Source organism: Vespula pensylvanica, chromosome 14 (genome assembly GCF_014466175.1).
Source record: "Vespula pensylvanica isolate Volc-1 chromosome 14, ASM1446617v1, whole genome shotgun sequence".
Lineage (NCBI taxonomy): Eukaryota > Metazoa > Arthropoda > Insecta > Hymenoptera > Vespidae > Vespula > Vespula pensylvanica.
This window is the reverse complement of record NC_057698.1, coordinates 4,663,447-4,684,755: the sequence shown is the minus strand read 5'-3', so window position 1 is coordinate 4,684,755 and position 21,309 is coordinate 4,663,447. Positions and strand designations below refer to the sequence as shown.

The following is a 21,309-nucleotide window of genomic DNA, read 5'->3' as shown; positions in this document are numbered from 1 at the left end:
TTTTAAGCAATGAACTCTTATCGGACGATTTCAATACAGAAGGAATCCTATTCTGGCTATCACCATACTTTTTGATGTCTGGAGTTTTATTAACGTTGAATTCTGTTGTGAGTTATTGCAGCAGACTGCTTTCTCCTACATTCGAAGAGGAGATGATGTGTAAAATCATAGAAAAGTATAAGATAAACCTAGAAACTATAACGTAATGTAAAATTATTAACGAAAATAGTTAATATTCCATTTGAAGATGGACAATTTTTCATAGATTACTAATGATATAAAGTAAAACATCAGATATAAACACCGCTTGATTCAACATGTAAGATTTGGACTTTTTTTAATATGCAATTCATGTATATGTAACTGTTATACAGAGAATTCTATTTACAGGATTTTAAAAGTTTTCTTACTCATAACAAAATCACAATTGAAGATATGTTATCTGTGTTCAGATATTTCACTATTAATATATATATATACATACATACATATATATATATATATATATATATATATATATATATATATATATATATATATATGGAAATATGTTTTGCAGGTTACATGGATGTTCTTATCACGTAGCATGGCGAATAGAATATTAAAATCAGGATATTGTAAGAAGTATGATGTGTCCAGTATTTCAAAATTGAATCTTAGTGATGCTATATTTACAGCAAAAAATCAAATTAAGTTTAAAGAATGTTTTCCAAGTGCCGACATTATATACATTTTTGGTAAGCCGACGAAAATTTCTTGGAACCTTTTGTCGTAAACGAAGTTGTTAATCGAACCATTTAAATTTTCTTAGAAATGACCGAATTTTGTGATATTATAATGGCTCACAAGTCACATCACAGAGCAGATAGCGTTGGAACGGTAAGAAAAACGCTCAAATCAAAATCGTCGATTTAAAAACTAGATGTGCATTGGGTCCAAACAAGATAGGTGAATTCTTGCGAAAATGATTAACTATGATGAGGGATTATTATAATAATCCTGAGGCAACAAACGATACGATCGATGATGATGGTAAAGGGAACAGAAAAAGAAATATTATTTATTAGAGAATCACGTTTATTTATTTATTCTAATCATTCATGTTAATCTACAGAATAGTTGCATTCAAATGATTTCGCTTATTACGACAAGAATGGCGGACTTTTCATTATCGATAGATTGAAGGAAACAATGAAGTATAGGGGAAATCAAATCTCTCCATCCGAAATTGAGAATCTTTTGCAAACTCATCCCGATGCTCTTGAGGTTGCAGTTGTGGGTATTCCCCATATGCTAGATGATGAGCATCCCATCGCTTTTGTTACCAAAGTTCTCGGTTTGAAGGTACCACTTTATAGAAAAAATTAAGAAAACTTGATGAGAATTTAGTTATTAAATTCTGCCCAACATTTAGGTAACCGAACGAGAGCTTCAAAAATTAATAGCGAAAAATATAACGGATTCCTATCATTTACGAGGTAGTGTGAAATTTTTAGAAAAAATTAAAGCAATAGTTAAAGTTATCAGGTAAAATGATGAATTTCGAGAAATATTATGATCGATAGTTTAAAATAAATGGAAATTTCTAAAATATAAAATTACTGTGTGAAATGTCGAATTATACGTATGATAAATATTTATTGGTTATCAATATATAAGTAGCAATGTTCTATTAAGTAGCTAAATACTTAAAATCTTTGCTTATACGTAACCTTCCGATAATATAAAAGTGAACATGGATATTTGGTTTAGACTTAATATTTTTTCTGATGGATGATCGATGAATGTAAATATTATATTTATATAGAAGAGAAGATGGTAATTTCAGAAAAAAATTTTAGAAAAATGGTGGTAATATAAGATTCATAATATTCTATTTTCCTGGAGAATTTTGGGTTCAATTTATTTTATGTTGCGACTGGACACATATATCTGTTCTAGATATCATAAAGACTATTATATGTGTGACTTTTGTTCCGAAAATCTACGAATCTTTGTTATGATTAGAATTAGATATAGAATACTTTTATTGTTTATATACATGAATGATTGGTGAATCCATGGTCAGTAAGTTAGTCTATGATCCTAGAGGGAAGTTTAATCGTGAATTTTTAAATAATATATCTGTAATTTTGTAAATTATTATAAAAAATTGAAGTTTTATTAAAAATATTTGCAAAACACAAAAATAATTTAAAAATTGTCTAGTAGATTAATAAAATATTGTTACTAATCTATATTTAATTTTTGATAGAATCTCAAAATGTGAGTGAAATTTAATTGTGTATTTATGTAACATTGTTTATTTATAATCTTGGCATGAAAAATTATCGTCTGAAAAATAGTAATGAATGCCACATTAGTTTCTGGTAAAATTATACTAGTTCATTTTGATTTTGTGTTTTCTGTTATTATGGATTGAATATAGAAGATTAAATATTTTATTTCGTAAGTTACTCAATTCAAATATTTGGCTCAAAAATGGTAAATATAATGTCTTTTATTTGATTCTGAATCATTGCTGGAGAAGATTTATTATAACTGACATGCAAGATGCTGTATTGAAATTTATATATATTTTAATATTTTTTCGTATTTTCTTATATATTCATCTTGTTTATTTTAATTATTTACGTATTAATTTTGTTTTTAAACATATTTAATAGTATTTCAATATCACCATTCAATTTTCTGAATCCTATATTTTAGAGTACTTTTAATTTATTTTCTGTATTTTTATTTGTCTTGTTTAATTTATCAATTTGTTACTTTGGATTCATAAAAAAAGAATTACATAAAAGATCAAAGGTCATCTCTATAGACATATCTAAATGTATATATATTTAGAATGTTTTACTATAATATTCGAGTTTATAGCAGCAGATAAATTTAACTAAAGAAACCGAAACGTCAATTATATTCAATCCCCGTATTTAGCAAATTTAGATGTTTATCTTTTTATCATCATGGACCATAGTATTCAACGGTACAAAAATGTTCGAATATAAAGCAGCATCGTTTGAAGGGAAAAATGTAATGATATATAAGTTTTTCATTGTTTACAAGCTCAATATTCTTAAATATAAAGAAGTCTATTGAAATATAAGATTTAGATCATTTTCATAGTTAATGGCTCACATTTACTGCAATCTTATTTTTTGGACTTCGCATGGACTAGTATGTGCTAGAAATAAAGTTACTCCATAAGCAGAATAATTGAAACAATATACTTTCTATCTAATTTCTTTTCTAATTGCTACTGCGTCTCACTTATTTACTAGTGAGTTGAGTAATAATAAAGAAAGTCGAATAGTAATAAAGTTTTACAAAAAAAATTAATAATCCTTCGATCATGGACAATTACACGAGTATCGTTTGGCTTTCGCTAGTTATCGAGACAATTATCGAATAGATACAAAAAATATTATTATTTACTATTAAATATATTTTTGTTAAATGAACTATTCCCTATATTTATTACCTTTTCTTTTGAATAGAAAGAAAAACCTACAATTGGTTATGTCTTGTGACTGTACATATCTTTAATACATTCGAATTTATTTTAGTGTGGATAGAGTTAATGATATTCATACGTCCACGATTTTCAAAATATGTATTTCTTTACATTTTATCATTTACATATTGGATGCTTAATTTAAATCCATGCGTATCGACAGATTTTTTTGTATATAAAATAACATACTCGTGATTGATTCTTACGTTTATACATTATTTATTTTGTAGTTCTTATCATATATCAATTTTGTTGGCATATATGTAAATAAACGAAGATATGAGAAAAACACTTAAAAGATCATGTTTTTTTGTGAAAAGATATCAATGATTAAGTCGTCCTTGTTCGTAATGTTGATTAGATTAATATTTAAAGTACAGGGTTTTGTTGTATTTCAAGAAGTACTTTAAGTAAAATATTATATCGGCTTTATCATGTAAGATATTACACCGTTTTTTAGAAGAAATAATGAATAAAGATTCATGTAAATTTGTACACGACGTAGACGATAGAATAGAGGTGGTAGGAGATAAAAAAATATTTTTAAAAATAGAGAAAACAGTGTGATCTCTTCAACAATTATACCTCATATTTCGCAGAGTACAGTTCTAATTTCGAAAATAAACTTCAATCTTTGTTATCGTTTATGAGATTGCCTATAAACATTATAGTAACACTGAATATATCTTTAGTAGAGTCTCTGAGTGTATATAACCGACAAGCATGGCTTGTAAATTGATAAACGTAAGCAACAAAATAATTTTTCATTAAATTTTATTTTCTATCCAAATTTTGAGAAAAATTTTTGATTATTAAATATGTTGTGTTAAAGTAAATTAATAACGTTCAGCAAGTTGAAAGACATAATCATTAAGTTTGATACAATTAAGTAAACGTGTCCTAAATTAATCATTTTAATTGAATATTTTAGAATGATTGCGATTTCATTATGTAAGATAATATATTGAAAAAAAAAGAAGAACCTTTATCTACGGAAAGGTTACTGCTAGACACAATGAAAGTTAACCATACTTTGTTGGTCAGATAAGACCTCAACGAGCTTATAGGTGGAATCAGATGAAGTGTCATTATGCACAAAGATATACTTATATAAAATATTGATATTCCTATATTAATTGCACAAATTGTACCGATAAATCTTGAAAAATGTATGAAAATGAGATAGATTAAGACGACAACATATCATAAGTAATATGTGATTGAAACTATGATAAACTACATTTTTCTCTTTATCAGTCTACATTTTGAATCGTATCATTCACCAAAATGTAGAATGTACATATAGGTTGTCTCTTTCAAACGTCTCATATTTTAACAAATTGCAAAATGGAATTATAAAAGATAGAAAAACAAAATTGTACAAGATGCAAGAACGTATAGAATTTATTTGGCATTCTCTAGTGGACTTGTACATGTGACATGAAGGATATCATGCCTATATTCAGTTTTTTCCTGTATTAGACATAGCATGTTCATTCTTAATTGTATCATTTATGTAAGTTCGCGACGATGGTTGTCATCCAATGGAATCGTATATACGCGGTCTTTCATATAGTTCTACAAGATGAAATACAACGGCGTGCACCCTCAGATTGTTTCAGTATACTACTAATAAACAGAGACCGAATGATTCTTAATTGTTTTACATTAAGTGGACTTGAAAAAAATTGAAAAAAACATTTGAGAAAAATCACAATACCGCACACTTGCTTTCGCTGCTACAGATTCGTCATACCTGTTTTATACTATTGTTACGCCTCCTGGCCTGATGACCAACGATAATAATTAGTAAAATAAATTTTTCCAGATATTTTTGTGAAGATGATCTTTCGTTTTTATTTTTTCTATTTTATATAGTTTTCTTTCTGTGATTTGTAGAAATATAAAAGATTTAGAAAATTTTAGACACCCTGGATTTCCTTTCGCTACATGCTGAGTACAGATGTATTTAAGACTCAATATAAATTCTTCTCGTTACACAATAAATAATCTGGGAGCTTTTATGTTGCAATATGTTTATTATAGTGAGTCCGTAAATTGTATTTCGAAAAAATGTTTTTAAGAGTCAAGAGTAATTTTGTATGAATTTTTTATTGTCGAGAGACTGAAGGAGATTATAAAGTACAGAGATATTCAAATCTCTTCATCCAAAAATCTTTTATGATCTCATCCCAATATTGTCGAGATTATGATTGTCGGTGTTTCCCATATTTTAGACGATGAGCATCCCATCGCTTTTGTTACTAAAGTTTCCAATTCGAAGGTATAATTCTATAGAAAAAAGTTTTCTGAAAATCTGATAAGAATTTAGTTATTTATTGAATTTATTTATTTATTTATTAAATTCTCAACATTCAAGTATGCGAACGAAATCCTCATGAATTGGAGATAAATATTATGACGGACTACAATCATTTACACAGGGTATGAAATTTTTAGAAAAATGCCGGGTCCTACAAAAATTCCCAGAAAAGATCTTAAAGCAATGGCTAAAAAGGTCAAATGATTATTTTCGACAAATTTTTTGATCGTAATTTAGTGTGTATAATAAATGGAGTCTTCTAAAATATAATACTACTATGTGAAATGTTGAATTATATATATGGTAAATATTTATTGGTTATCGATATATAAATATCAATGTCCCATTAAAATGGGATTAATCCCATTAAAATAATCTAGTACCTTAATATTTTCCTTGTACGTAATGTTCAGGTGATATAGATGTAAGTATGGATATTTCTTTTAGACTAAGCATTTATTTCTGCTGATCGATCGCCTAACAAATACATTACATTTAAAAGTACATAAAAGTTGCATAAAAGAGAAAATGATAATTTTTGAAATGACGGTAATATGGGATTCACGAAATTCCATTTCCTATCCTGGAGAATTTTGAGTTGATTGTCTTATATAGCGATTAGACAGATGTAGTCTCTTCTAGACGTGATAAAGATAATTATGTGTGTGACTTCTATTCCTAAAATCTGTAAATATTTATTAGGATTGAATCTGTAAGTCAGGTGATTGAATTGTTCGTACACAAGAATGATGGCGAATGCGTGATCAGTTGGTCACTCTATAATCGTAGAAAAGTTTAAAAGTAAATTTTCAAAAAGTTTATATCCATTTTTGTGAATTATTAAGAAAAATTAAGATTTCAAATTCTTGAAAAGCATAAATATTATTTAAAAATTAGATTAATTGTTACTGATCTATATTTAATTTTTGATAAAATCTCAAAATGTAAAAGAAATTTAATCGTCTAATTATGTGACATTTTTTAAATAATCCTGATGTAGAAGATTATTATTCCAAAATTATCAAAAATAGCAGCGAATACCGGATTTGTTTTTTATTAAATTACTCTATTTCATTTTGATTCTCAAATTTTATTGATTGAAAATCTTATTAAATTCAATCATACTATGGGTAGACTAGAAATATACAATTATTTTTGTTTTATAAGGTATTCAATTTAAATATTTGACTTACTAATGGCAAATATAAATTTTTTTTAGTTGATTCTAAACCACCGCCGAGAAATGTTTGCCATAATTAATATACAAATTGGTGCATTGAAATTTATGTTCATTTTAATATTTTTTCGTATTTTTTTTACGTATTTATATTGTTTATTTAACTTATTTATGTATTATTTTTAAACATATTTAATAGCTTTTCAATATTACCACCTAATTTTCTCAAATTTATATTTTACAATACTTTTACTTTTTTTTCTGTTTTTTTATCTTGTTTACTTTATCAATTTGTAATTTTGGTAGCATAAAGAAAGGATGTTAAGTAGAGATTAGTGACATAAATAACTTATATCTATTTGCTTGATAAGAAAAAACCTTCCAACATTATCTCTTTCTTTCCTAAAATTACGAATTATGGAAACGTCGTTTATGTTCGCCTTATCTAAACATTAGACCGTTTAGCTCACAACGCATAACACATTCTTTCAACTATGTATAAATATAAAAAATCAAGTGTAGATAAAAAAATACGAAAAGTTACTAACAACTACGCCAACGATGGAATTTAGTTATTTATGACAAAAGTTATAGGGATCTTCAGTAAATATAAATACCATTGCTTCGTTAAGGGACAAAGCATTTCTTATACAAATATTCTATATCTTTTTATATATTTCGTATATGTAGATCTTTATTCTAATAGTTCACGAAGATTTTTTAATCAGATTTGTATAGTGGGAAATACATATTTTCTTTCGTAAGTACATAATCTTTCTGATCTCCTACCTTTCTCATACTTAGTTGCATTATGTAGACTCTATAATCGAAAAAGAGGAACTTTGCGAGAAACTTAAGTGATCTCCGCGAACGTCGAAAATTACGAACTTGTTCTAGATTAATCTAAAGTGTTGTTTGAATGCCACTCGTGTAAAAAAATATCTCTTTATAGTAAAACACGAAGGATAAAAAACTCAGTTGAATTATCGAATAAGAAATTTTATTTAATTAAAAATGAAATTAAGAATGATCATTATCGAATAAGAAATTGGAATTTCGAGATTAGCACAAAGACTCAATGGATTTATCCTATAAATTATCATTGTTTATTTAAGAAAACAAATAACAGACATGATATCTGAATAAATTTTATTGACGACTACTCTCTCCCCCCCCCCTCTCTCTCTCTCTCTCTTTCTCTCTCTCTTTTCTATCTCCTCTCCCTTTCTTTTCGCGATGGGTTTTTTTTGCCTTCCATTCGATTAGTTTTAAGAAGGGATCGTCTAGTAACGTGACCATATATACTCATATTGCTTGATTTATTTCGAAGATGATTTTGACAAGATATCAAAATTTCTCATACGCATTTTCATAAATTCTATTTTCATTCCTATTCTCTACCCATGGCATTTAACAATACAACCTTGTTTTATGCGTTATAATGTATTGCAATTAGAATTTACTTAAGACATAGTATGTGTTGCATACACTAATAATTGCTTAGCGATATGTTTATAACTTGTCGAGTTATAACTAAACTTAAGAATCAATTTTATTTCACCTACATCTCCCTTCCTCCGCCACCTTACTATGTGCTGATTCGAACGTTTCTCTGTTATCAATGTTAGTTACACGATCGCGCATCAGACGTGATAGTACTTTCTGTGGCATAAAAATCTATCTTCAGATATAGCAATACCGTTTGAATGGAAAAATTACAAAAGTATCTCGTTGTTGACTAATCCATTATTTTCAGATACGAAGGAATCTTTTGAAATATATGATTCAGGCCACTTTTGTAATCAATGACTCATATATCACTTACACTCACTGCGATCTGATTTTTTTCTTTTCAGGTAGACAAGTACGCTTAAGAAATAATGCTACGCTATCAGTCATTAGGATAATTGAAACAATGTTACGTTCTTTCCATATTATTTATTAACTGTTACGTGTGTATTGTTCCACTGATTTAGGCATGAATCAAATAACAGAAAGAACAGGGTAATAAATTTGTTTTTAGAAGAATTAATAATCCACTTATTATTGAGAATTATTCAAGTTTCGTTTCGTTTTTATCGAGATAATTATCGAATAGACGCAAAACATGTTATTATTTACTGAGTAAATATATCTTTGTACGATAAATTTACTATATTTATTATCTTTTCTTTTTAAGATAAAAAAAGATCTATATATTTAACATAGTAGAATATATATCGTTGAAACATTCTTCAACGCTTATCTTTAATATGGCCGGATTTGTTATTATGTAATTAGCGTTAAGAACATCACGTACACGATCTGCAGAGTCCACAAATGGTTTACGTTTCTTTCATTTACAACTGGGCATGTACAGATTATTAACTTGTAAAATAAAATCTTTACGATTGACTTTCACATATCACGTTATTTATTTTGCTTGTCTTCTTATCATATATTTGTTTCGTTGATGTATAGATGAAACTAAATGCGAGAAAAATGCGTTTCTCTTTTGTCATGAATAATTAATTATTAACTCACTTTTTGGTTTGTATTTTGAATAGATTAATGTTCATCACACATGTTTTATATTTGTATTTAAAAGTGCTTAAAAGAAATAATAGCTTTATCGTGGAAGATGTTATATCTTTAATGGACGAAGTTGTAAATTTAAATTCCTATGTGACGTAAACGTGAGAGTGATAATGGTAGGAGATAAGAAAATAACAAATACCCAATTACTTCTCGTATTTTCGAAGATAATTTGATGTTAACAGTCGAAACTTAGAACTCGTAGGATATGGTTCTAACATTAAATTTTTTTTGTTGTCTTTCAGATCGTTTAGAGAAATTATAGTACAATAGAGTGACAATATTATTCATTAGACAATTTTTATTACAATCGATAGTCATAATAATCGATAAATTGATAAACGTAAGTTGAATTTCATTTTCTAAATAATCTAAATTGTGAAGATCATCGATCGTTAAGTATGTATATATAAAGGTTAATGAGTTAAGAGACACGATCGATTTAAATTAATTTTGCAATAAAACTTTTCTAAATCATTTCAAATGATGATTAATTTCAACACACATCCAATTTCATTACAAAAGACAACATATAGAAAGGCATAGAAAAACCTATATCCCTGAAATATACAAACGTCGGAAAGTTATTGTTAGATCGAATGAAGGCTAAACCCGACTTTGTCGGTCAGTTAAGTAAGAATCTCAAATAGTTAATAGTTAGGATAAAATATCATTGTATTAACATCACGCACACGCATATCATTTTTTTAAATGTTTATTAAATTAATCACACGAAATATTATACAAGATATATTTAAGTAAGGCCAGCTAAATATCTCGTTAAATTATAATGATGTACAAAATATTTTCTACGTAATATGAATTGTATCAAAGCATCAATGAAAATATTTTTTCTCAAAAATCATTTTTTCGAAGTTTTTAAAGTTATCGATGTTTTCTTGTATATATATATGTATATATTTTTTTATTACATACTGTAGCTGATTAAAAAATACCTTAGGACATGTATAATAACCATGATGTTAAAATAACATTGATCTCCACAAACTAAAGTTTTATTTAAAATTTATATCTAGCGAGATCGCAAAAAAATATCTATAACCTTGAAAATATCGAAAAGAGTGATCCTTAAAAAAAAAATAATCTTGTTAGCCCTTCTATACACATTATTCACATTATATTAAAAACATTTTGTGTGTCGTCACAATATTTATATGGTCTTATTTAAATAGATCACTTTGTATAACGTAGAACGTTGAAAAATTTATAAAAATGGGATAATTCAAGGTAAAAGCGTGTCATTTATTAAACTTGAATAATATTACTGAAACAAGAAGCAATAATCTACATTTTCGTACGTGTCGTTTACAAAGACGTAAAATATATTTCTTTAAAATACTTTTTTGTCGTCGTCTCGATAAAGAACATTGATATCGAAAAATTCTATTTATATTGCATTTTTCTATTAATACTAATTTATTTGTTATTTATTTTTATTAACGAAATTGATAAGTCATTAATATCAACCGAAATAGATTGACGTGGTTACCGAGGAGACGTATACTTTTACCGAAATGTTTGATCGTACTGTAAAATGTGCTCTATGGTTACGTCAAGAAGGAATCAAAGCTAATGATGTGGTTACCGTTTGCAGTTCGAATATTATGAACAGTTTTACACTAATTTATGTTAGCTTCAGCTTAGCAGTAATTTTTACTCCCTGGAACACAGCAATCGATATAAGTACATGAGTTTACAGTTTCTTTATTAATAGCAAGGAAATATTATGTGTTGACTATTTTCAGAAGTTCTATTATTAACATATATACATATATATGTATGTATGTATGTATATATCTTAAATAAAAAGATAAATAATTGAATTGACATGGTGATGTGGCTGTTTCTGTCACCTAAGATGGCAAATAGAATGCTGAAATAAAGGTATTCTAAAAAGTACGACTTATCTAGCGTTGAGATTATCTTTATTCCTAGTGGTATATTTAACGTGGAAAATCAAAGAATGCTTAAGGAAAACTTGATTAATGCAACGATTATACAAATTTACAGTAAGAGGAAAATAATAAATTCAATGTTTTAGTCTGTTTAAAAAATTATCGTTTTAAAACAAGAATCTGTTTCATTCTCGTCGAAAAGTTTCTGGGGCGAAATGCATAACTTAATCACATACATTATAATTTCCAAAGTTCTATAATTGAATACCATAAGGTTTTCTATTTAAATGCGTGTAAATATAAAAAATAGTGCATCTTGATATATCATACTTCTAATCATTTGTTGTTTAAAATTAAAAACAAAAAGAAGTTAAATTTTTTATGAAAAATTATTAAAAAAATGAAATTCATTAACTATATGTTTTTTTGGAAATGAATATAATTAATTTATTCTAACGTAAAACTTAATAACATTTTTTACAAATTTATTTTACGTAATAACTTTAGCTCTATCTAATAACTTGAAATATAAAACTGAATTACTGAATAAAAAAATAATATCATGATTTAACACATTTAACAATAAAATTTAATAAAATTAAATGATATTGAACAAACTAATAAACAATAAAAATTTAATATTATAATAATAATGTTCTTTATCTATGATACTCGACGAAATATCTATTTTTACATAACGAAATTTAAAAAGAAATCTGCAAATATATAATAATATCTTTACGTTTCTCATTTTTTGCTTATATACATAAAGTAAGACTATATTACCGGTATTCAGCTAAAGATTATAAAATAATATTCATTACAGATCTCGAATATGTCGATAAAATTATTTAAATTTTCTTAGGAATGACCGAAGTGTGTGGTTCTATAACAATTCAAATGCCATACCACAAACTGGAATCAGTTGGTATGGTATCTAAAAACGTTCAAATCAAGATCATCGATATAGAAACCGAAAATACATTGCGTCCAAACAAGATTGGTGAACTTCTAATAAAATCGCTAACAATAACTAAGAATTATTACAATAATCCATAGCCAACCAAAGATGCGATCGACGATGATGGTAAAAGAAAAAAAAAAACAAAACAAAACAAAAAAAAGGAAGAAAAATATGATCCCTTAGAGAAATACGTGTTCGATCATTTAATGTAATTATTGGTCGTAAACGACAGGATGGTTTCATAGCGGTGACCTTACTTATTACGACGAGAAAGGCCAATTTTTCTTTGTTGATAGACTAAAAGAGACAATAAAGTATAAAGGTTATCTAATCATCCTATCGCTTTTGTTACCAAAGTACCTGGTTCAAAGGTACGATTGTATTTGAACCTATTCGAAAGAAAATTAAATAAGCCATTTAATAAATTCTAATTAACATACAGGTAACCGAACGAGAACTTTCAGAATTGATAGCGAAAAATATGACCAAGTGTAATCATCTACGTGTGGGTGTGTTATTTTTAGAAAAAATGCCTTATACGCCCTCTGAGAAAATATCAAGGAAAAAGCTCAAAGCCATCGCTAAAAGCCATTTTTGCAAATGATCATTATCGTTAAAATTGTTGATTAATCGATAGTTGGACATATTTTTGGAATCAAAGAATGTATAAACAGAATTGTGACAATATTAAATATCATTGTGTTATACACATAGATTTTTCTTTATTTAAAATATTTACTTTTCATACAATAACATTTTTATAATGTATCGTTTAACGTGAAATCGCATTTAGCGCAAATGATCTTAATTTGAAAAGGCAACAAAAAGGATAGCGATATTAAAATGTGTTCAAGTATGTTTTTTCAAGTAAGATTTAAAAGATCTATTTCCTTGTTGAACGTAAAAAAAAAAAAAAACAATAAGGAAGAAAAAAGAAATAAAAAATAAAGAAAGCGTTCATCGTTACCTTATGATCAAATCTATGTTAATTTTCAGGCGAATTACGCCAAGTCGTATTAACATAATGCAGTTTGTACTGAAATATTTACACTAATGACATTTTACTTAACGACATTTACACAAACAAAGTTTTTTTCTTCATTGCGGATAACCTCGTACAGCAGCTTCTTTGAACAAAGCTACCAAAGAGTCCATAGTTTCCTCTCCTGTGGGAATGATTTGACTTGCCGGAAGTAGAAAACCGTATCTTCCGGTATCACGCAATTCATAGGTGTAGGAGATTGATTTGTGCAGTACTGCTTTGACCCAATCTACGCTACTTCCGGTAGCGATGTCTATAAATGATAAAGATAATGTTAAGAGGAAATAAAGAATGAAATATAAGAAAATAAAAAAATTAAGATTTCTTTTTACACTTACATATAGTTTCGGCGATGTTTCCTGTACGATAAGAAGTTCCATGTCTTTTAGCAAGTGCATTTATCGACTTTTTACCGATCGCCAACTGTGATAGAGAAAATAAGAAAATAAGAAAATAAGAAAATAAAAAAAAAAGGAAAGAAACATAATTCCATTGATCAACCAATCGCCAGATCATGATTTTTCTTTGTAATTGTGCTCGATAAAAAAAAGGAAAAATTCTCTTACCAAGTCGTTGTAATTCTCAAGATGAGCCTTCGTGTGACCGTAAGGGAAGAGCAACAATTGTGAGTAACTGTGGAAAGAGATGTACGCGAAGAATTTGCCGGATATCGATTTTAAGTATTCGGACAGACTCTTTGTTTCGATTTCCGAAAATGCAGAACTTCCGGCGTGTGTCTCTGAGCAAGCATTCGAACTGGCGCCACCGGCTAAAAAAATGATAAATTGAATGATTAGATATTCCTTCGTTTTTATCCTTAGAAATTAAATCTTTTATACTAACTGTTCCATCTATATCCCCAATTTCTGTTTGGATCGGAACCGTAGCAGAAGAACGAGTAGGGTTTGCGCGTTTTTCTCCATAAACGATTCTATAAAACAAATTCAAAATGTATTAGTAATTCCATCTATCATCTGAATTTATTATTACATATTATTACAATATCTTATATTGCGATATAAATATGTATTATTTATATACATACTTTGGTATGAGTGTAAGCATAACCATCAGGATTGACGCTCGGGAAGATGTACCAATCGTGTCCTTCGGCAAGTTTTCTAACTTCCGAATTAGGGCTGTTCAATAAACGATCAATAATGTACAAAACGGTGGCAGGCGATATCCATTCTCTCGCGTGAATTCCACCTTCGATTACAATGCCAGGTTTCTGTTTGCCAAAACTCAATTTCACTCCTTTGATTTGACGACGTTCGTAACTTGATCCACCAACAATAACCTGGACATTGTTAGAATAATGTTCGGCGAGACTGTCTAAGTATGAGTAAATTTCATCGATCGTGTGATACGTATTAAAGCTGAAGCCAGCAAAACTGGCTAACTCTTCCTTCGGCATCTCAGAATCGATCAAGTATTGAACGTTGTCGATGAATTTCGTATAGGATGTACCAAGAGCATTCATCAGATCGAAAAATTCTGCTAACTTGTTCGGTGCTACCATGACATCCACGGTCATGTTCACTAGAGCTGGTGTTTTCCAAAGTGAGAACTACGGAGAGAAAAGAAAAAGAAGAAATATTATTTTAAAATATCGAGATTAAACTATAATTATTAACTATCTATCTAATTCTTCGTTCGAAGAATTTTACAATCTTTTATTTACGATCTAGAATTTACTTACGCCATCGTGTTCCTCGATCTGACGAAGAATTTCTAGTTGTGATTCCGTCGATGGAAGAACACTGAAGACTTGGTAATTTTCATAGGATGCTTTTTGGGCTGTCGCCAAGGCGACCAACGTCAGAATAAGGAGCTTATACATGATTGAAAGCTCTATGAAACGAAAGAAAGAAGAACGAAATAATAAGATTAATAACATTGTCAATAACGTATGTATCGATTTTAAACGAAAAATTCATGAAACATTTGGCTTTTCGTCTTACCCTCTTTGAGAACTAATCGAGTCTGTGCCTGTTCGATAATCGAACCTGCTATTTAAACCGAGAGAAACACCTGCACACGGCACCAAGATATCTGTGATTATTCTTTTATACTTCATTTAAAAAATGACATCGATCGATCTGTGAATCTTCTCTTATCGTTCGCGCGGTTTATAGAACGAATTATTTATCTAGTCGATCGGAACAATCTACGAAGAATTATTTTTAATCCAATTGATGATGATCGTGGATTCATGATAGACGTAATAAATTTTCTTTTAAAATCGACCTCCCATAAATTTAAGATGAAAATATAGAAAGAAAAGATTTTTTTTCTTTGTCGATTTACTTTTGTTTGATTTCATTTTTTATTTCATTTTTAAAAGAGGAGAGAATATATTCATTATTACATTTCTTTTTCTTTCATTTTCCATTTTTCTCCCTTTTTTCCTTATTTTCGTCCTTTTTTGGTCATTCCTGTTACGAGAAGTACGAATAAAGAATAAAAAGAAAATGGAGATTAGTCGAGTGTGTACTTTCCATCATTAATATCGTTATCGGCCATTTAAAAAAAAAACTCTCAAGACGTCGTCGCATCGATGATCGATCGATTTTTTTTTACAATGTCGTTAGTTAATTACTTTCTAATCTATTGAAAAGATTTCTACTTTTTTTTAAACGTGATTACTTATCATACCGATCAACGCCGATTTTTCGGTTAAAAAAAATCTTAATTGCTAAGAAAAATTTGTCGAATAAAATAATTTCTTTTGAAGAATCAAATAAAACGGATTAATTAGAAATGTACAGGTCATGTTATTCTTGATAACACATCTCGCAGATACAAAGACGTATATAACCCTATAAGATTATTAACAATAACTTGGATTAGCGGAGCCGGAAGGATGAATGATATGATATTTTATTATAAACAAAAATAAATCGACGTATATGAAAATGAAATCTATTTATTATTAGATATACAAAGAGTCCGAGTTCGTTTGTTAATTAAATCCATTTCTTAATTAAGGCCATTTATCTTACTACTCGATTTTGTAATCGATTCGGATTAGCAACTTGATTAATATTTTAACAGTCGATGATCGATAAGGTCATTATTTACATTTTATATTTATACATATAATATTATTATTGATATTGACATAATTTTTTATTACTTCTAACATAGCATTGATAATATTAAAAGATAAAATTGATCTAATAAACGCAATAGTAAATGTAAAAGTAAGTTGTTGCGTTAAAGAAAGAAAGAAAGAAAGAAAGAAAATAAAACAGCAAAGAGGAAATTACAAATAAAATTTAATTTCAATTATGTAAAAAAGCGTTAAAATAAATTAATCATGGTTGTGATCCATATCCAAGATCCAATGCTTTTTGAAACATGCCGATCAAGGAATCCATCGTTTCCTCTCCCGTAGGAATGATTTGATTAGCTGGTAACAGAAAACCGTATCGGCCTTTATCACGAAGCTCGTACGTGTAAGTTATACGAGGACCAATCGCGGCACGAACCCAATCCATCGAACCACCAGCTGCTGCATCTGTGAATATAATGTTAAAGAAATAAATGAATGACAAGCTTTTTATATATTGTGATAGTTTTCTTTTTTTAGATTCATTCGTGGATGAACATACATTGTTTCACCTTGAGTCTCTTTCTACAAGGTTTCTTTTTTTTTTAACGATTCATCGTTACATGATTTTTTATTTTTATTTTTTCTTATTTTTCTTTTTTTCTTATTTTTCTTTTTTTATTTATTTTTTTATTTAGCTGATAATTAATTTTCGCAGAAAATATCGCGAAAATCGTTGATATTTCTTTTTTGAAAAAATATTTCTCTTTCTTTTTTCTTTTTTTTTTTGTCTCCAGTGCATTAATTTCTTTTTTGTGTCTTTGCCAAATAAAATGTTATGAGTTAATGCATTTCCATATCTAAAATTATTTTTTGAATGGTTTTCACAAGTGTGTTAATTTAAAAGAAATTTTATATTCTTTCTCAATTAAATTTTACAAGAACTTTTCTCATATGATTTTTATTATTTATTGCTCTGCACAGCGAGCATCTACCGTAATATAAACCTAATAAAAGAAAATTCTTTTTTTGAAAAAATATTTTTGCCTCTTTTTTCTTTTTCTTTGTGACACATTAATTTTTCATTCGTGTGTTTATTAAATAAAATTTTATGAGTTAATACATTTGCATTATTGTTTAGATTACTATTTAGTGTAAATGTTGGTTTAATACACATTTTTTACGTTTTCTAAGTCAATTTTTACACAAACTAATTTTTATACGATATTTTCTTCTTTTTTTTTAATGCACAACAAATTTCCACCGCGTAAAAAGTTTTTGTTTTTAAATATATTTTCTTTCTTTTTGTTTTTTCTTTGCCTCTAACGCATTAATTTGTCTTTTGCATATTTATTAAATAAAATGTTATGAGTTAATATATTTTCATATTTTAAATTACCGTTTATATAGTTTACAGAAGTGCGTTAATTTAACACAAATTTTATATTTTTCATAAGTCAATTAGGAATTTCAACATGGATATGTTCTATACGATCTTTTTCTCTTTATCTTTCTTTTTTCTGTTTTTATACAGTACGGATCTACCATATAAAAAAGAAATCCAGCTGTATGTACTTACAAATAACATCGACTATATTTCCAACGGTGTAATCGGTACCGTATCTCTTGGATAGAGCCTTGACGGAGAACTTTCCTATTTCCATAAGATCGTCGTAATTGTCGATTCTCTCGTTGCTATGACCGAAAGGTATAAGCAACAATTGGCTGTAACTATGGAAGGCTAGATAAGCCGTCAATTTTTCCGGTATACTTTTCAAAAACCTTGACATCGACTTCGATTCGATTTCGGAAAATGCTTCGGGTCCTGGATATGTTTCGGCGCAGGGATTAGAACTTGTTCCTACTTCTACGCGATTAATTGAAAATAAAATTATATAAAGAAATAATATACGATTTTGAGTATGAATTTATTCTATGATTTATTATTCAAATATACCTGCCCAATGAGATTCCCAATTTCGATTGAGATCAACGCCTTTACATCTCGTTGTGTATCGTTTCAAATTCTTCCGCCACAATCGATTCTAAAAAAAGAAATATCTGTATTATAAACGTTTGTACTTTGCACTTGGATCTTTTTTTTCTTTATTTTAGCCTTTTCGAATTCGAAATCTTATCGCGTGCGGTCATTTGATCAAACATTACACCTTGATTTAGAATTTCATTTATTGTAAATATATGACATAGTAGGCGTAAGAAAAAGAAAAAAAAAGAAATTTATTCCCATTAAAGTATACTTCGAATCGATTGACCTTCGTATTTTAATTAAATCTCGATTAAGAAATGCGTATCATCGAAACGCTTACGTACGATCAAATGGAAGAAAAAGCTTATTTGGTTATCGATCGATCGATCAATTGTTACATACCATCGTATGTAGACGACAATCAATAAATATTTTTATCCGATATCTCTCAACGGGTTTTTTATTTTTTCTTTTCTTTTCTTCTTTTTTTTCTTTAGTTTCTTTTTTCTTTTTTACATCAAACGATTGCACTCATATCTTTTCGTTGATAAAAACGTGAGTTTGTTTAAGGCTATTAATATTTCTTAATAAGGTTAAACAGAAGACAATTGATTAGAGAAAGATAAAGATCGTGATACCGATTTGCAATATCAATTATCTTTATCCGATCTTTTTGTTCATATAATCGAATTAAATCGATAACGAGACGGAGATTCGTTCTTACCATAGTATGTGAATATTCGTAGCCATCTGGATTGAAAATAGGGAATATGTACCAGATATAAGACTCCGCTAAAGTCCTAACAGCGGGATCTTCATTGAATAGCAATTCGTTTGCCACGTATGTAGTTGTGGCTACTGATATCCATTCCCTCGCGTGAATACCACTTTCCAAGAAAATCGATGTATTTTGATTAGGATTAAAACAAAGTTTTAAACCTTTTATAGGTGTTCCAAGAGTACTGACTCCACCGTTCACAATTTTAACGATTTTAGAATGTTCTTGAGCGAGACTTTCCATCCATTGATATATCTCATATGAAACAAATATAAATTTCCATTAAAAAAAAGAAAGAAAAAAGAAAAGAAAAACAATAAAACGAGAGATTTATTTTTAAAGGGATTAGGAAGATTTTAGAACTTCCGAAAAAGAGAAAAAAGAAAAAATCGATTTTTTAATTTTTGCATAAAGCGATAACTTTATGATCCTTTTAAGAATATCTTTCGGTTTGATTTTTAAAAAATTTGCTAATTTTTATCGTAGGTTTTGAAATCTATGCCTAATATTTATAAGATTTCCGTTCTCAGAAGGTCTTGCGGCTTAATGAACCTGTTACGTTTTATTACTTGTAAAATATACGATGAAATTGCAGAAAACAGCTTCAATTCAAAAGAACATTTTTGAATAGAATAAAATATATTTCTGTTTTAACATAAATATTCAACGCGAATTATAATGATATATTTTTTTATATCTTCTTGTTGATTTTACGTATTTTTGACAATGTCTCGAAAACCGACGTATTTATAAATTTGAAATTTATATAGAAGTTGTAAAACAGTATTACATAGCATTAATTCTACCTGAAATTAAACCAACAATTTTATGATAACGAAGAACACGAATTATTCCAAATTCATTATCTTTTTTATTTTATTTTCACTTTTAATTTTTCAGGTATAATTAATACAGGAAAGTCTAAAGAATTTTTAGATTTTGTAAAATCCTTCGTTCATTCGACTGAAGTCATGGTAAAAAATCAGATTTACGTAGTTCTGCTTTATTACAGTTGGAATATCGATTCTCTGTATATGTCTTATTTTATAATATTATAATTAATGTTCCTTATAAAGAAAAAAAAGTTTTATATTCATTCTCGATCGTGTTATAAAAAATTAAAAGCGAGTAAATTTAAAAAAAAATTTCAAAGCTCCCTAGTGGTTATTGAGAAAAATACTAAAAAAAATAATTCTCATACCACGTTGAGCCTATGATAAGCTGTCCAATCAAAAGTGGCTCTCCCATCGACGTTTGGATTCTCTTCGTCGATATAACGTTGAAGATCATCCATCATTAACGTGGCGGACATTCTGTTACTGTTAACGATCTTTTCGAACTCATCGATCCTTTTTGGAGCAACAACGATTAACGAGGAATCATTCATCCTCGGTAAATCCCAAAAATTATAATCCTCGTCTTCTTGCATATTCGTTAAGGCGTTCAAATTATCACGATTGTCAACATGGACCTTGTAGAGTTTGTAACCATCGTAACGTACCTTTTCCGATACAGAGATACTCGCGAGGAGAAGAAAAGCGTATAATCGATTCATCGGTGTCGTCGTTGTCGTCATCCTTATCGTCATAATTCAAGATAAATACTTTTCAAAAAGATTAAATCCTTTCTTTGAAAATCTTACAATCTTAGTCAAATTCTCTGATCGTCTGTATCACCGTTTGATTTGCCACATTTTAAATATATGACTACTTTTGTCGACGAAATCTATGAAAAACTGAAAATTATATTTTCTTTCTCAAAGCGCGTTCTGGCGCGATCCAACGTGGAATGGAAATCTTTCGTCGAGGTCGAGTCCTCGAGCGGCTTTATATGTACGCCAGGAAGACTCGTTTTCTCATATGGCCGATAGAAAAGAAAGAAAGAAAAAAAAGGAAACAGAAAAAAGGAAGAAGAAGAAGAAGAGAAGAGCTATCGCATACGTGAGATACCTGTTAATTAAAAATCAAGGGAAAAAAGTT

The 21,309-nt window shown here is 28.4% G+C and overlaps 2 protein-coding genes and 2 long non-coding RNA genes across 5 annotated transcripts; 2 read left to right on the top strand and 2 right to left on the bottom strand.

Annotated features, from left to right (window-relative positions):
• Positions 1 to 115: 115 nt before the first annotated feature.
• Positions 116 to 1,495, top strand: LOC122634126. Its single transcript, XR_006328313.1, has 3 exons — positions 116 to 159; positions 560 to 1,032; positions 1,115 to 1,495. It is a non-coding gene; the product is annotated as an uncharacterized LOC122634126 (long non-coding RNA).
• Positions 1,496 to 10,094: 8,599 nt separating this feature from the next.
• LOC122634125 lies at positions 10,095 to 13,175 on the top strand. Of its 2 annotated transcripts, XR_006328311.1 has the most exons (4): positions 10,095 to 10,221; positions 11,468 to 11,618; positions 12,370 to 12,591; positions 12,911 to 13,175. It is a non-coding gene; the product is annotated as an uncharacterized LOC122634125 (long non-coding RNA). The 2 variants fall into 2 exon arrangements; XR_006328312.1 differs by lacking the exons at positions 10,095 to 10,221; positions 11,468 to 11,618; positions 12,370 to 12,591 and adding an exon at positions 12,598 to 12,839.
• A 231-nt stretch (positions 13,176 to 13,406) lies between these two features.
• On the bottom strand, positions 13,407 to 15,606 carry LOC122634124 (zinc carboxypeptidase-like). Its single transcript, XM_043822737.1, has 7 exons — positions 15,475 to 15,606; positions 15,213 to 15,364; positions 14,556 to 15,080; positions 14,354 to 14,441; positions 14,077 to 14,279; positions 13,849 to 13,933; positions 13,407 to 13,763 (listed from the first exon to the last, which is right to left on the bottom strand). The coding sequence occupies exons 2-7, from the start codon at positions 15,351 to 15,353 to the stop codon at positions 13,567 to 13,569; spliced, it is 1,239 nt and encodes a 412-aa protein (XP_043678672.1). The 5' UTR covers positions 15,354 to 15,364; positions 15,475 to 15,606; the 3' UTR covers positions 13,407 to 13,566.
• Positions 15,607 to 16,470: 864 nt separating this feature from the next.
• On the bottom strand, positions 16,471 to 21,118 carry LOC122634092 (zinc carboxypeptidase-like). Its single transcript, XM_043822685.1, has 5 exons — positions 20,532 to 21,118; positions 19,277 to 19,585; positions 18,523 to 18,610; positions 18,145 to 18,432; positions 16,471 to 17,033 (listed from the first exon to the last, which is right to left on the bottom strand). The coding sequence occupies exons 1-5, from the start codon at positions 20,916 to 20,918 to the stop codon at positions 16,831 to 16,833; spliced, it is 1,275 nt and encodes a 424-aa protein (XP_043678620.1). The 5' UTR covers positions 20,919 to 21,118; the 3' UTR covers positions 16,471 to 16,830.
• Between the last annotated feature and the right edge of the window lie 191 nt (positions 21,119 to 21,309).